We start from the raw sequence: 16,920 nt of genomic DNA, 5'->3' as shown, positions 1-16,920 counted from the left end.
CCTCGTGATCTTGTTCGAGTGACGTTAATCCTACTACGATCACAATAGTAACTAATTCACATAATTCAGGATACTTACAAGATTAAGTAGAACGAATGTTCTACTAAATTTGATTAAATTTGTAAAATTTATTTCTTGATTTCATATTCATTGAATTCAATTACCTGTTTGGCATATTGTTTTTTAGTTGAGAGTTTGAAATGTCCACACGGACTATGATTGCTCTATTTTATTACTTTTTAGTAGATGAAGTCTAATTGGAAGTCTTTTTTAGAAAAGGTTATTGAACAAACTACAACATCTATCCAATTTTTAATTTAACAAAAGTTGGGTGTGGATGAACATTTGAACTTAAAAGTTCATACTGTTTCAAACGTATAATTTTTGTATCCATTAAGTCTTGCTCTAATTATTATTGTTTTTTAGTACAAGAAAAAAAATGGGGACGAGAGATCGAACTTCTAATTTTTAGACACGATCAAGATGAATGTAATATCTACAAGCAAAATATCAAAATTAAAATAACTAATTATAGCTTTTGTTGAAAAAATATATAATAATAAATAAATAAAATAGTTTGTTGACATCGTAGTACAATAAATATGGGAATCAGAGATTAAATCTTCGGTGATGCATTGTGCTTGTCATTATCAAAACCAAAACTTGGTTTATTGTGTAATCATCAAATGAATTACATAAATTTAAAAAAAGGGAATTATAAATATATATATATATATATATATATATATATATATATATATATATATATTGGCTTTTATTAAATAATTTCCACGTGATCAAGGGAACAACCAATTTTTAGCAAATCTTATCAACTTTCAGTGAAAATGAATCATGAATTAAAGGAAGTGTTGGATATTAGTTTTATCGATTTGGCTTTTGAATGTGGCAATTTCTTCCGTTTGTTAAAATACTCATATTTTCTACCATAAAAAAATAATAATAAGTGTTGTAAGTTTTACTTCCTATTTAATGTTTACTAATTCAAGAAACTAACTAATTTTAATTACGAAAGGTACAATACTAGAAAAATCCACTAATTTAACGAAATTTATGTTTTACACGAAATTATATTTGATTCGGGTGTAAAATCAACCATTAAATAACTTTGCAAACTAACTTATAAATTTAATCGAAAAAACTAAGCTATAATGTTGATTTTGTCTAAATTATATTAATGTCATATAAATATACGTTTTATAATTCATTTGACACATCTAACAACACTTTTTCCAATCATTTTTTAAACAAAAACCTACCAAATGGTAAATTTTATAACATTTTTAGAAATTTGGTACGAATATTGCAAACACTTATCCATATTTAAAGTACAACTTGATTGATTAAAGAAAGTGCAATGTGATGAAATTGAAAGTTTGTGGTAAAAATTGATATACTTTCTTCTGATTAAAGGTGGCATTCGTGTTTTCCCAAAAAAAAATTAATGACAGCAAGTTAAATAAATTTCATGCAAAATTTTTAAATTTAAATAGAAAATTTCTAAGACCAAAACAAAACATTAAACTATGAAAGTAAAATTACTTTTTTCCCTTAAATTTCTAAACGAATAGTTTGAACAAAAAGATTGGTTAGTTCGGTTTCATTAAACTAAAAATAAAAATTCTATTTATATAATTTTAAAATTTATAACCTATGAAATTTCCTACTTTTCGTTATTACAACAAATATGGGGAGCAAAGGTTTTTGATCTTTAGAAATAAGAAAGACGTTTTAACATATTTTACACTTAATGATGATTATTAATGACATAATGCTCGGTGAATTGATGAAAATTTAGAGAATAAAAAATGTTACCCTTTAAATTTCTAGTAATTCCTCGCACATTTTGTGGATGAAATGAGAAATATTGGGTTTAAGTACTCTTTTGATTCATGTACTTTATTTAGTTCATTTTAGTCAATGTAATTTCAAATGTTAATTTGGATGAATTTATTTTTTATTTTTGTTCATATATTATACTCTATACTTTTAAAAAGTAACAAATTTGATTCATATTTATAAAATTTTAACACAATCTTGTTATACACAATGAAAACCTCTCAATACAAATGTATGATTACATTTCAAGGAATTTAGAAAATTAAATGTAATGCTGAAATTTTGATCGAAATAAACGAGATAAAAATGAAAATGAATAAAATGGTTGATTTTTAGAAAATGAATAACAAAATATACGTTAAAAAGAAAACTAAAATGAACACAAACCGATAGTATAAGGACTAAAGCAAGTAGGTAGAAAATATGCGGACCATTTTTCTCATTTATCATGTCAAGTATATCATCAATCAATTTTAATATTTATCACTAGAAAGAAAATAAATTAGAAAATAATAAAATAAAAAAAATTAAAATGCAAAAAAGAAAAAGAAATTATACCTTCGTAGCCAAAACATGAGTGCACGCGCCACACGTGCGGTTCTTTTTGCACAGCGTAGAGTATTAACTTGCCACGTCACGATTGGACCCACCAAATTTTATCCAATCACCTCCGCGCGTGAACTGAACAAACCGGCGCTCTATTTCTATTATTATTTATTTATTTTTTAGAAAAGTGTTATTTTTTTTATTTTTTTACTCTCTTTACCTTTCTCACTTCCATCTTCCAGTTCTCTCTCTCTCTCGTTATGCCAGGCCAAACCCTAACCCTAATTTTATTCCCAATTCTTCGAAACCTCGAACTTCAACCCCCTAAATCCTGACTCTCCTTCCCATTGGGATTCATACTGTTGTTATTGGTTTACGATTTCCATGGAGTCGCAGCAGAATAATTTGTTTGATACGGCATCTCAACCCGACACCGGGAACGACGCTTACACCTTTCTTGAGTTCAACACCCAGGGGGAAGACTTCGATTATCCCGAATTTCGCGACCCTATTAGGTCCCCTGTTGCGTGGCCGACTCCTTCCGATTCGTTAGCGGATCATACGGACCGCGGTGGCGGGTCGGATCATCAGTCTGATGCGTCTCCGGTTTCCGCTGCGCCGGGAAGCGCCGCGAAAGGCCGGACTGGAGGAGGTTCGGGTAATACCGGTGGTAATAATCAAATGGTTGACGCATTGGCGGCCGGGATGAGTGGGTTGACATTTGAGGATACTGGGGATGACGATAGTTACGAGTTTGGGAAGGGGAATTTCACGGAGCATGCTTGCAGGTATTGTGGGGTTTCGAACCCGGCTTGCGTGGTGAGGTGTAACGTTCCATCATGCCGCAAGTGGTTCTGCAATTCGCGAGGGAACACGTCTGGGTCGCATATTGTGAATCATCTGGTATGTTTCGAGTTCACTACCATGTCGTTGTTATTTGTTTCCGGCCCGTGTCCTCCGCGTGACCTTCCAGTTGATGGAAAGATTGCATAAAAAATGCCTATTTATCTTCCTATTATTTATTTGTGAATTTGGTGGAAACTCTATGATGATAAATTGCTCCGTGAATGTTGAAGAACGCGTGGGAAGTGTTGTGCAGTAGGCGTTTATTATGACAGTCTCTTATTATGATCCTTCTATCCTACATGGAAGTTGCGGATGTTTAGCCTAGGTGAAATTGACATGAAGCGGGCTGCTATATTTTTCTGTTTATCGGCTGTTTTGTCAGTGCCACGAGTGGGTAGTGCTATTTCTAACCCGTTGCATGTTTACGTTATTATGGTTTGCTGTATTTTTTTTTAATCTGAAAATTCTTTATTGTGAAGTTTTAGGTTGCAGTTCTTATCCAAAAAGATAGTTTAAGGATGCAATCTCTTCTGATTGATTAAGATGTCAGGAATAGTTTTCTTGTTTTTTAGGGTTTAATGGGACTTCAAAAGTTTCATGAAATGCACCTTTATGCTTATACAGCACTAGACATTACTCATTTAATATTGGAAGGAAGATGAAATTGGTTTCTTCACGTGCTGTGAATAAAGAATATTTTTCTTTCGGTGGGATTTTAACTCTGTTACTAGATTTCTTATCCGAGAACTTACTTTAGTTATTTTGCAAATGATATGATGATTTAGGTCCGGGCAAAACATAAGGAAGTTTGTCTTCATAAAGACAGTCCTTTGGGAGAAACAATTCTTGAGTGTTACAATTGTGGATGTAGAAATGTTTTCCTCCTTGGATTTATTTCTGCAAAGACAGAAAGCGTGGTTGTTCTACTTTGTAGGGAACCTTGCTTAAGTGTTAATGCTCTGAAGGATATGAATTGGGACTTGAGTCAGTGGTTCCCTCTTATTGATGATAGGTGCTTCTTGCAGTGGCTGGTTAAGGTTTGTGTAACTTGCTGCTGGATTTTCACGTCTTTCATATGTGGTGATGTGATGTATTTGTATTCTCACTGTCCTATAAACTTTTACTTTGTAGATTCCTTCTGAGCAAGAGCAGTTGAGGGCACGCCAAATTAGTGCACAACAAATAAATAAGATTGAGGAACTTTGGAAGACAAACCCAGATGCATCCCTTGAAGATCTTGAAAAACCTGGTGTGGATGATGAACCACAGCCTGTAGCATTGAAATATGAAGATGCTTATCAGGTGTGTTTGTTGGCTTGGTTTTGTATCTATCTTCAGTTTTTAGTAATCTTGGTGAAGTTGCTTTCATTTTGATTCTTGTATATTAACAAGGTGGCATTTTGTCTTTCCTGTTACAGTATCAAAATGTTTTTGCACCTCTTATCAAGCTTGAAGCTGATTACGATAAAGTATTGTACTGAGACTCCTTATTTCTTCTACCTTTCTTTTCTTTTATCTTTTTAAGGAAAAATAAAATTCCAAGTAGGTCTGGAACAATATCTAAGATGAACGATGTAATCTTAACTTCTCTTTTGAAAGATCTGCATATTATGATGCTATTTTTTTATTAGATGATGAAAGAATCTCAAAGCAAGGATAATGTCACCGTACGTTGGGACATTGGCCTTAACAAGAAGAGAATAGCTTATTTTGTCTTTCCAAAGGTACTTGTGGCATTTATTATTGGTCAAATGGATCTTTTAATCTACTACTTCTATTCTTTATTTTTAAGCTGCTTGATGTGTTGGTATAGGAGGACAATGAGTTGCGTCTTGTACCTGGAGACGAGTTAAGGTTACGTTATTCTGGTGATGCTGCTCATCCAGCTTGGCATTCTGTGGGACATGTGGTACGTGTCTTGAGACCTTAAGTCTTAAGGTTTGGATAACCTCAATCACGTAGTAGTGGGCTTAAAATCTTTGGGGCAGCCTACTAGGATACTGCTACATATTTTTCTTGATTTTTCAAGGCAAGGAAAATGTGTTCTATACAGTAAATTTACAGATGAATTCACAGATTAAGTGCTTGATATTTGCAGTTGAAGTTATTTTAGTTCTTTCCATCAGAAATTTTCGGATTTATCATGACATGTCTGACATTTTAGTGATCTTGTTCTTTTAAAACACTGAATTGTCTCTTGAACTGGTATTGTATTGTATTGACACAATCTTGTTCTTCTCTATTAGATCAAGCTAACTGCACAGGAAGAGGTTGCACTTGAGCTTCGTGCTAGCCAGGTAGCGCTCAATTTTAGTGGTCATTTTGCTGCAGGATTAAGTTGTTTGTTAGTGATTATTTTATGTTTTGGTATATAGGGGGTCCCAGTTGATGTTGTCCATGGTTTTAGTGTTGATTTTGTGTGGAAGAGTACTAGCTTTGACCGGATGCAGGGAGCTATGAAGACATTTGCAGTTGATGAGACCAGTGTTAGTGGGTAAGAACTGTCTGCTTCCTTGGGGATAAAGAAATTAATTTCATATATTAATTAGGTCAGAAGATGAGCCTCTTTATGGCCCAATACTCTTGAATAACTCTACCTCAGTTTGAGTGAATGAGCTACAGAGACCATACTTGTTATAAGAAATGCAAGCTTTTATATGTAATTCAACAATCTATGACAAAAAACTCTATTATGTCTTATATGCAGTTATATCTACCATCACTTATTAGGACATGAAGTGGAGGTCCAGATGGTTCGCAATACACTTCCTCGCCGTTTTGGTGCTCCAGGTCTCCCAGAGCTCAATGCATCCCAAGTATGTTCTTAGAAATATGTTGATATGTTGAAAAATAGTTTTTGCATGTATTCTTTTGGTGCTTTTTGGTATTTATTTTTGTCCTTTAGACGAACTGGAGATAACTTGTTGATTGGTTCAATTATTTTTATGCTATAGTTCACAATTCTGGTCACATTTTTCCTGATTACTTTTTTTCTTCTATTGGTAGGTTTTTGCTGTAAAAAGTGTTCTTCAGAAGCCAATAAGCTTGATTCAGGGTCCTCCGGGCACTGGAAAAACTGTCACTTCTGCTGCCATAGTGTATCATATGGCCAAACAAGGCCAAGGGCAGGTTCAAACTTAGAAAACTTTCTTCTAGTTGCCTTGTTAATCTTAATAGTCAACTATTGGATTATGAATTTATGGTGTCGGTTCGTCTGGCAGGTTCTAGTTTGTGCCCCTAGTAATGTGGCTGTGGACCAGCTGGCGGAGAAGATAAGTGCAACCGGGTTAAAGGTAATGAATTAGCATTTGCTCCCTCCTCCTTGCCAACAACATTTCCTCTTAAAGTTGTTGAATGCAATAGTTTATCATTTGGTTTGTCCTGTGTGACCTTTGATTGTTACTACTGGCTGGCTTAATATGTGGCAATTGCTTTCAGAAATAAATTTCACTTACAATTTCTCCCTGCTTTTTGAATCAAGGTTGTTAGGCTATGTGCAAAATCAAGGGAAGCCGTAAGCTCTCCTGTTGAACATTTAACCCTTCACTATCAGGTACGTGATTATTGTGGATCCTCAACTACATTGTGACTAATTGCTCATTTTCATGTTATTTGTCCCAAGTCTGATAGTTTAAATCTCTTTATAGGTTCGACATCTTGACACATCTGAAAGAAGTGAGCTTCATAAGTTGCAACAATTGAAAGATGAACAAGGTCTGGATTATTCTCTATAATTTATATGTTCAAAATAAGTATTTGATTGGTTGGCAATTTAGTTGGGACCTATTATAGGGTTTATTCCTTAAATAATTAAAATTTCGTGTTTTCCCCCTTGAATTTCTTTGTATTTTAAATGGTCAATTTTTTTAATCTAGTATTTTCATTTAGGAGATTCCTCATCCTCTGGTTTTTCTCTCAACTTTTTTATTCATGAGTAGAAATTTGTTTCTTTGTTAAAGAAAATCACTTGGTGCATGTGGATTCTTCTATATGCCTTTTGAAATGTTGAATAGTTGCACACGTCTTTTGAGGCTTTATTTACTTCTCTGCTGCTATATTTTTGAATCTTCTTTTGATGAGTTAATATTCTTGGGATGGGACTGGACTTGAAAGCGCACCTTTTTGATATACAAGACCATAAGTCTTCTTTTGAAATGTGCTGCCTTTTCCGCTCCTCATTGTTTGTTTTAAGTTGGTCGCAGTCAGCGTGAAGGCTATTAAAAGTGTGCACTTAAATTCAATGAAATCAGAGATGGATCATGTTTTCATTTGAGGGTGTGATTATTATTTTTATTATTACTTTTTTTGGGGGTTATATCTACCTAAATTAACTTTCATTGAGGAATCATACTAATATATGGGCCTTTTTATTATAAGTTCCTAATTACTCAGACCTGCCAATGAAAACTGGATATAAAGATTCGAATGTTAGTTTTCTGTTCAATAATGGTTCCTCTAATCTTTTAATCAACACAGGAGAGTTGTCTAGCAGTGACGAGAAAAAATATAAAGCCCTTAAGAGAGCTACAGAGAGGGAAATTTCACAGAGTGCAGACGTTATTTGTTGCACATGTGTTGGTGCTGGAGATCCTCGCTTGTCAAATTTTAGATTTCGCCAGGTTAGACCAATCTGGACTGATATATCATATTGATATGAAATTGCAAATAACGTGAGAGCTCAAAGATTCTACCTTGTTTTAGGTTCTTATTGACGAGTCTACTCAAGCAACAGAACCTGAATGTCTCATTCCTCTTGTTCTTGGAGCAAAGCAGGCATGTGAAGTTTCCAATTCAGGATGTCGTCTATGTAAATTATTTTCGCTATGTTCCTGCTGACTTTTTCTTGTTTTAGGCTGTTCTTTGTTGGTGACCATTGCCAACTGGGACCTGTCATTATGTGCAAAAAAGCAGCGCGTGCAGGGCTGGCTCAGTCCCTATTTGAACGCCTTGTTCTTCTTGGTGTGAAGCCAATTAGGTTGCAGGTATTATTATTACTACTTTGTATATCCTTGTCAATCTCAGGTTTGACATTGCGGTCAATTAAGTAAAGTTTGCTGAATAGTGGAAATAGTCTTTTCTTATATTGTACATATTGATTTCTTTCCAGAAAGGCACGAAACTTTTTGTTGGTAGGAGTAGTGACTTCAAAGCTTGCTAATTTTTTTAAGGAGTCAAAGCTTTCTAATTTTAGAAAGGCGACCACTGTGGTCAGGGTGTAATTAGAACTCTCCTCTAGTTAAATTTTATTTTGTCATAAATGTGTTCTGAGGAAAATTGATTTTTTTTCCATCATGTATCACAACAACCAAAATTTTTTTAAGCATCCTTTTTTATGACTGCTGATTCTTGCTTCTTGCTTCTTGGAGCCCTTAATTATTGATGGCCCAACGAGTATCTCCAGAAATGACCAAATATTTGCTTCTTAAATTGCCCACTTCCAGAGACCGCCTTTTTCTTTCTGAGATATGCAGAAGTCCAGCATACCAAGTGACTCCCACTCTGATACTCTATTCCAATGGATATTCAATCCTTTGTGCCTCTTGGCCTGCATGATTTTTTCCAGAATTTTTAAGAATAAAAGAAGTATATGGGGGATTAAGAAAGAACTAAATGCAGCAAGGTCATTCTTCCTTCTTTGGCTGTGTTTGTATTATTCTGTCTTCATAACTTTGAAAAAAGTTATCTCATATTTGCCGTTAAAGTATTGAAGGAATTGGGTTGCCTCCCTATTCCTCATCTAATCGAATGAGTTAGCAACAACTAACCAAAGCCAAAAAAAAAAAGGAAAGAGAGACTCCTTGATACGAGTAGCATATATTTTATTTCTAAATTTGCTATTTAAGTATTAGAATCCAAGCATTTTATGATCTTATTGATTCTCCTTGTCTTATTTTTACCTCTAGTCTTATTTTTGCTATTAAGATGGTAATGCATATAAAATTGTGTCTGAATATTGATGATATGTTATCTTTTTTCTCTCTTATTGTAGGTCCAATATCGTATGCATCCATCACTTTCTGAGTTTCCTTCTAATAGCTTCTATGAGGGTACACTGCAAAATGGAGTTACCATCAACGAAAGGCAATCAACAGGCATTGACTTCCCATGGCCAGTTCCCAACCGTCCAATGTTTTTCTATGTCCAGGTATTAATGGATTCAGTTATCTTTTAGATTTGAAGAGCTGGAATATGTTAATTAGAGAGCAGAATACATGAAAATTAGAAAGGACTTATCTTGATCAAGGGTAGTTAAGGGCATAGGAAAATTTACATTCCAAATGTTGAAGACATTTTTCCTTCTACTTTTCAATTTTTTTATGAGTAATAATTTAACGATTAGGTGAAATGTACAAATGGGAGGAGGGGGTTCTAGTCTTGAAGCTACAAAATACTCTCCAATTATAAATTATAGAAAAAGGTAGTAGTTATAAAGGAGATTAGACTTGGCACTCTAAGTAGAGCCCTACAAAATTTAAAAGCCCTCAAATTTTCTCCTCCGTACTTTATAAGCAGATCTGGTTGTTGGATTCTTCGTGTAATTTTTTGGTTGTCATTAGTGTTTACGTTATGACAATGGTAATTTTCTTGAAAGGAGCCTGTGTGGAAATGTACACGACCAAAAAAACATAAACTGTACTTCATCCGTGTAGAGCTCTAAAGCTTTTGATTTGATTGTATCGCCTGCGGAGTGAACATCAATTGGATATTTTGGAGCTAGAAAGAATGAATTCTTCTGTTGGACATCAATTGAACTGTTTGAATGTGTATTCTTTTATATAAAAAAAGAATGAATTGTTCAGTGTTGCCATAGTCCCTGTTCTGATAACTTGTGTTATGTTTCTGGTGTTTCTAAATTATATTTTCTTTCAGTTTGCTTCCACTCATGTTTTTGAATTTTCACAATTAATATTTTTAGATGGGACAAGAGGAGATAAGTGCCAGTGGAACATCCTACCTAAATAGGACTGAGGCAGCAAATGTAGAAAAGATTGTGACTACTTTCTTGAGGAGTGGTGTAGTCCCTAGTCAGGTACATTAGTTGTTAACTTTGGTTGTTAAAGGATGATATTCTCCCACAACTTTTTGTGATATATCTTATATCTGGATTGCTATAGATTGGTGTTATCACACCTTATGAAGGGCAAAGAGCTTACATTGTGAACTATATGTCGAGAAATGGTGCTCTCAGACAGCAACTTTACAAAGAAATTGAGGTAATGCTTAGAAAGTGTTTGTGTGGTAATGCTCAGAAAGTGTTTGTGCATGTTCTTGCTACAAGTTGCAATTTTGCTCTGTTTCTGTTATCAGGTTGCAAGCGTGGATTCATTTCAAGGAAGGGAAAAAGATTACATAATATTGTCATGTGTGAGGAGTAATGAACATCAGGTTCGTTACTGATTCAATATTTTCTGAATTTCTGGTGGAGCAACAGTGTTTCTCGATCTCTTATTTTTTTATTTTTTTATAAGAAACTATGTTCCTCGATTGAAACCTTTTTTTTTATAAGAAACTATCTTCTTCGATTGAAACCTTTTTTTTTTCTTTCTTTATAAGAAACTATGCTCCTCGATTGAAACCTTATTTCACCCTGTTCCTCTAATCCTAGCTATTCTATCCTTGACAAGCATTTTACTAGTACTGTCTTCTTAATTTGTGTGTTTAAAATTGTCCTGTAATAGGATGCTCATATACAGCGTAGTTACTTGTATGTTTATTGGAGAAGGTAATTAAATCATTACTTTAGTCTGCATCCCTTTTGACAAGTATTTACTTTCTCATTCTGCACGTGTATCCCAGAAAGCATAGGTCTACACTATAAGGCGTTTGACATTTTAGCTGCCTTGTGCATTAATTATTTTGTTTGTTATCTTTTTCATATCTTTTGTGTTCAAATGAGATAATCATTCGTGAATTGAATACCATGCCACTGATTCACTTGAAAGCATAGGTCTACACTATATGGCGTTTGACATTTTAGCTGCCTTGTGCATTAATTATTTTGTTTGTTATCTATTTCATATCTTTTGTGTTCAAATGAGGTAATCATTCGTGAATTGAATACCATACCACTGATTCACTTGAAATTTTTAAGAACTTTTTCCTTTCTAATGCCGCCCAATTATCCCAGAAAGCCTATGCCCCTATATAAGGTGTTTCCCATTTTAGCTGCCTTGTGAAATGAATTATCTTGTTTGTTATCCTCTTCGTTTCTTCTTAATCAAGTAAGTTCATCATTTGGAGTAACTGGTAAAGCCTATTCCTTTTAGGGCATTGGATTTCTTAATGATCCTCGCAGGCTCAATGTGGCTTTAACACGAGCTCGATATGGTATTGTCATTCTTGGAAACCCGAAGGTTTTGAGTAAGCAACCACTGTGGAATAGCTTATTGACACATTACAAGGTATTTTGTGCTCAACCAATATGTTTATATGGATTTTCAGTGATTTATTGGAATCTCTTGATATAATTCTGCGGTTGAGATCCTTGATTTGTTATGATATTTTTTCATCTTTCATTGCTAAGCTAATCCAGTGCTGTGTTTCTGGTTTGCTATTGATGTCTGGCAGGAACACGAGTGTTTGGTTGAGGGTCCCCTGAATAACTTGAAACAAAGTATGATTCAATTTCAGAAGCCTAAAAAGGTAACCATTGGATGAAGGAAGATTGGGGGAGGAATAGAGGGGTGGGGTGTCACTTTGAAGCTTTGGAATTGTTATTTTTCCCCCCTTTACCGATTCATTTTATGCTGCAGATATACAATGATCGGCGTCTTTTCTTTGCTGGTGGACCTGGAGTTGTGCCTAATGATAGTTTTGGACCTGTTGCCCCATCTGGCCCTAATGCTGATAGAAGAAGCAGTCGTGGTAGAGGTATTACAATTCTTATAAGTACCCAACTTTGTTTTGAAGAAAAAGTTCTTAAGGATCCATTTGTAGCTTATGGATCATTTTCTGACCATATACTTCGTAGCATTTATAGCATGTATCACCTCTGTTGATGTGTTCTCCTTGGACCTTTTATTTTATTTTTTTGACAACTCAAATCTTATACTTAATTTAGGTTCATACTTCCCTCCTCATCTGCCCAACGGTGCCCAAAAGCCTGGAGTGCATGCTTCTGGTTATCCCATGCCACGAGTTCCCCTCCCCTCATTTCATGGTGGTCCTCCACAGCCATATGCAATTCCTACTCGTGGAGCTGTACATGGACCAGTTGGTGCTGTTCCTCATGTCCCTCAACCCGGAAGTAGGGGTTTTGGGGCAGGGCGAGGAAATGCGGGTGCTCCTATTGGTAGTCAGCTTCCAAACCAGCAAGGCACACAACAAAATATTGGAAATCTTGGTTCCACTTTCAACTTCCCTGGTTTGGAGAGTCCCAATAGCCAACCGTCAGTCGGTGGTCCATTGTCTCAGCTTGGGTTTGTCAACAATGTGTGTATTCTCTCCCTCTCTCACTATCCATCCACCAGTTAATTTTGTGTCCTGAGAGTATTTTTGTTTGTTCCATAGATGCCTGTTCAGCCACCTTCTCAAACATTTCGTGATGGGTACTCCATGGGTGGAATCTCACAGGTACTTATTGATGTATGATATGTTTAGCTTTGCTATTGTTGGTACATGATTTACGTTTCTTAAGTTTTTTTTCCTTTTCCTTTTTTTTTTTATGATTACAATCAGGACTTCTTGGGTGATGACTTTAAAAGCCAGGGATCACATGTTCCATATAATGTTACTGATTTCTCCACCCAGGTACTTTATGCATGATTGCTTCATATTTTTTTGATTGATTGCTTGCATTAGTGCTCAAGTTTTAGTTTAGTATATTATACATGCATGTGTATATATATATATATTTGATTTAGTTACGAATGGATGTGTTCTTTTGGTAAAGTGCATACTAAATAAAAAACAAGTGAGCAATTGATGTAATAAATTATTTGCTCTATTTTGCCGGAGTAACAAGTTAGACCATCCTGATATGTCATGCTTGGAATGTTTAGGGATAGCTTTTTTTTCTTTTTTTTTTTTGTTAATTTTAGTAGCTTGGAACCTTTTATTTCTGATTTTTTGCCGACGGTGGATGCATCCCATCAACGTTTAACACTCTCTTTTGGTTTCCTTGTAGGCCTCTCAAACTGGATATGCCATTGATTATGTTAGTCAAGGAGCACAGGGTGGCTTTCCAGGGAGCTTCCTGAACCAGAATTCTCAATCTGGATATTCCCGTTTTGGAACAGGAAACGATTTTATGTCGCAGGTTTCTACTACTCTTTTCCTCCCTTTAATTTGATGTCTAAAGTTTCTGTTGGCCTTTAATCCCCATCCATTTCACAGGACTACATGAATCACGGTTCACAAGGCTTATTCACTCAAGTTGGTTTTAGCGATCCCTCATTAGATGATGCCTCTCAGAGTCACTATAACGTGTCCAATGCAAACCCACTACAGTCTCAGGTTTCTTAAAATTTTTGGAATTTATGCACAAACTTTTTTTTGTTTTCTTGGAAAAGAAATGATAATTTTCTTATTTGATATATATATGTATATACCATACAGCAGGGCATGATGAATTCTCTCTACTCCCAGCCCTTTGCACACTACAATACACAGCCCTCGACCCTTCAGGCCCCACCGCAGCAGCCTCAGCAGGGCCAGAGCTCTCAAAATCAGAAAATTCACTTTAGTGGTTGAGAGAGTGTAGGGATTCACAGCGGTGATGGGTAGTCTTTGCATCCAGCAACTTGGTGTGTGCCATCTGTATGCAACTGTCTGCTCTGTTGGTTTCAGAAAAGGTTGCCAGTTTTGGGTCAGTATGATTATTACTCTTATCCACAACCATTGTTGGTAACATGTGATTTGGCAAATCTATTAATACTCAAGGTGGACAACAAAAAGACGAAGGGCGGGCCGTCTTTCAGCAGAACAAGGGCAGCAGCACATCCAGGGCTGAGAAAGAAAAGATAACCCATACTCCTACTCAAGGTTTTGTGTTAATGAATAAAACTACAAATGTTATTTTGTGCGAACGGAGCACTGCATGGCACGGTTTCGGTTTCGGCGGAAGGGGTTCATAATACATAGGACCGGCAACATTTTGTGTGATGTATATGTGGGGCAACTGATTCATTAAAATACAGAAGCAGCAGTCAAATGGAAAATTTTTGTACAGCAGCAGCTGGTGAAAGTTGCCTTTATCATCATCCTTTCTCCTCCCCGTGACATGTACCTGTACTCTGCTTTATCATCATTTCAAGTAGAGGATGGCTATTGACTATAGATTATAGGAAGTATTTACATATCTTTCTTTTTCTTTTGCTTTAGTGAGTGCTGCTTCTACTTCTACACAGGGATCAATGTATTTCTATTTGATATGGTATATATATCTTTGGGCTTGTTGAGAGAATTATAATGAGACACTGAGCTCTATTATGAATATGAATGCATTTGTTTTTACCTGCTAATATGGAACACAAAATTGCATTTTGCAACTTTTTTGTCTTCTCTTTTGCTCTTTCTGAGATTTGGAATTTTAAATTCTACTGAACAGATTGGATTGATAGTGTCAAAAGTTGCATTCTCCATCCGATGGTTGGAGATGGAAAATGGAAAATGAGTCTAAGATGGCATAGTCGTCTTCCTCACAAGGACGATCGAGTTGAACTGGTGTCTCGTCAATCTTGAATCCTTGATTTGTGAACTCACCAAGGCACTCGATGGTCCATGGTCGGAGCTCGGATGCTGCCCAGATTATGCTATTTTCCCCAGCGATGATCTTTAGGATCTGTGCTAGAGGGGGCATTTCCTCCTGGTCGAAGAACACATCTGACATCAATATCAGGTCAAACTCTCCCAACTCGTTGGCTTGACTCACCGATTTGTCCGAACCCCAGACGAGTTCCCTTACTTCCACCCGGTCCCCAAGTCCATTGGCATCTACATTCTGCAACAACCCAGGCAGCAACGACTCTATATCGGTAAGTACAACTCGACTGGCACCAAGAAGAGCTGCCATCAAACCAGGGAGTCCAGCCCCAGCGCCGAGCTCTATCACCGTCTTGTCTTTGAAGTCGAAGTCTAAGAGTTTGCACCGAGTTGCCATCCACTCAGCCAGGACGACCGCCGAGTTCCAGACCCAGGAACCGGTGAGCACTCTGCCAGTCGTGGAATCATAGAGGTCGTCAAGCTCATTAATTATTATGTTGCTATCAGAGACTTGGATTTCTCTAACACCCATCTTATAATGTCCTCAGCTTCTTCCTTTGCTGCTGCTGCTCCAATTTTCTTTGTGCCTTCATAGCAAAGCAATCCTTTTAAAATTTCTTCCCCTTTTTGTCATTATTGAAGAATCATATGCCGCTTCCTCTCTCTGCCTTTTTTAAGAGTATCATTTAAGGATAAAGATGCCTCAAAGTTGAAGCAAAAAGACAAGGCCAAGGCTGTGGAATTTTGCTTCCATTTGAAATATGATATATTTGATGCCTTGACTTTATTGCCTCCTTTATTCCTATGGCATATGTGCGCTCCATTATCTCTCTTTATGATTCATTTCAGCTCAAGATTTTGCTGTATTTTTGGCATAAAAAATGCTCTACTTGACTACAAACTGTGCCTCTTAAATCTCTCATTCCACAGCTCTTCCATTTTCCAAATTCTAAGGATTCCTAAGTGAGGGATGTTAGAACAAGAGAACAGCTAAAAGTGGTGGATGAGCTTCATGTCCCAACTTTATTTTTGCCTATCGTATGGTTGATTATTCAACCACTTGCAAAGTATTTAAAGTTGTTTAACTAACACCAATTTAGTGTTCTCCAAAAGGACCTCGACACCCAAGAACGTTGTCATAACGATTCCAAAATCGAAGTTTGTTCTCGTATATGGACTATTCATCTCTTAGAAGGCATTGTTAAGAGATTGATGAGAAAACTAAGTCAAATAAAAAATAATATAATGCATATATGAAATGGTAATTATTTATGTGAAATATCTCATTTATAGATAGAGATATTTGTATGTCATTGAAGTTATGTGCGAGGAGTTTCATCTTCATAAATCTTTCTTATATTAAAAGTTGATGATAGTCAATGAGTTGAAAGGAAATTTGTCTAGTGGTGATTCATATTGTGGAAATTTTCTTGATTTGAGCTTAGGAAGTATGTGATGGACAAAAACAATGTCGCTGATGAGAGATGGCTAATGAGAACTAGACAGGTGCACGCTATTATAAGTTGAGGTATCTCAAGTTGAGGAGACGTATCTTGGATAATTTACCATAATATATGACGACAATGCAATTAATCAGGTCTATATAGTGAGAAGGATACAACAATCTAAGCATTTAATAGCACTTTGATCTAAACATTTCTATGTAAGCCGCCAATAACCCAATTTAGGCACATCCCATAGTGATTATATACTCTAAAAGAAGTTTGAAGTGTGTTCATCATTTTTTACAGCACTTTCAATTGTAACTAATCAACAATAGAGCTATATAAATACATCACCTCCATTAAAATCATTTTATGAAACACAAGTGTTAAACTTCTTTTTAACAAGCATTAAATATGTCTCAAAGCTTTCAAATTGTTGTTTTGTTTTACAATTCAATAGAAAATAGTACATATTCACCATCTTCAACCACCACCATTATTATTTATCATCAACATTATTGCC

The 16,920-nt window shown here is 35.7% G+C and overlaps 2 protein-coding genes across 3 annotated transcripts; one reads left to right on the top strand and one right to left on the bottom strand.

The window, feature by feature from the left end:
- The first annotated feature begins 2,612 nt into the window (after positions 1-2,612).
- LBA1 (RNA helicase) lies at positions 2,613-14,711 on the top strand. 2 transcript variants are annotated; one of them, XM_088118581.1, is made up of 29 exons: positions 2,613-3,306; positions 4,035-4,286; positions 4,381-4,551; positions 4,668-4,718; positions 4,881-4,973; positions 5,063-5,158; positions 5,496-5,546; positions 5,625-5,743; positions 5,957-6,065; positions 6,256-6,378; positions 6,471-6,542; positions 6,731-6,802; positions 6,897-6,963; positions 7,726-7,868; positions 7,951-8,023; positions 8,104-8,231; positions 9,239-9,394; positions 10,166-10,279; positions 10,365-10,463; positions 10,558-10,635; positions 11,517-11,651; positions 11,818-11,892; positions 12,003-12,120; positions 12,311-12,681; positions 12,760-12,822; positions 12,928-12,999; positions 13,376-13,507; positions 13,585-13,704; positions 13,810-14,711. In XM_088118581.1, exons 1-29 carry the CDS (start codon positions 2,788-2,790, stop codon positions 13,939-13,941), a joined length of 3,804 nt encoding a protein of 1,267 aa, XP_087974707.1. In that variant the 5' UTR covers positions 2,613-2,787; the 3' UTR covers positions 13,942-14,711. The 2 variants fall into 2 exon arrangements, with proteins under 2 accessions (XP_087974707.1, XP_087974706.1); XM_088118580.1 differs by having other exon boundaries at positions 7,951-8,029; positions 8,110-8,231; positions 13,807-14,711.
- On the bottom strand, positions 14,675-15,627 carry LOC111022654 (uncharacterized). The gene has a single exon (XM_022299838.2). It carries the CDS (start codon positions 15,482-15,484, stop codon positions 14,813-14,815), a length of 672 nt encoding a protein of 223 aa, XP_022155530.1. The 5' UTR covers positions 15,485-15,627; the 3' UTR covers positions 14,675-14,812.
- Positions 15,628-16,920: the final 1,293 nt, after the last annotated feature.

The sequence above is a fragment of the Momordica charantia genome, assembly GCF_013281855.1.
Source record: "Momordica charantia cultivar OHB3-1 chromosome 10 unlocalized genomic scaffold, Mcharantia_2.0 BLBB01000010.1, whole genome shotgun sequence".
Classification (NCBI taxonomy): Eukaryota; Viridiplantae; Streptophyta; class Magnoliopsida; order Cucurbitales; family Cucurbitaceae; genus Momordica; species Momordica charantia.
This window is presented reverse-complemented; position numbering and strand designations above follow the sequence as displayed.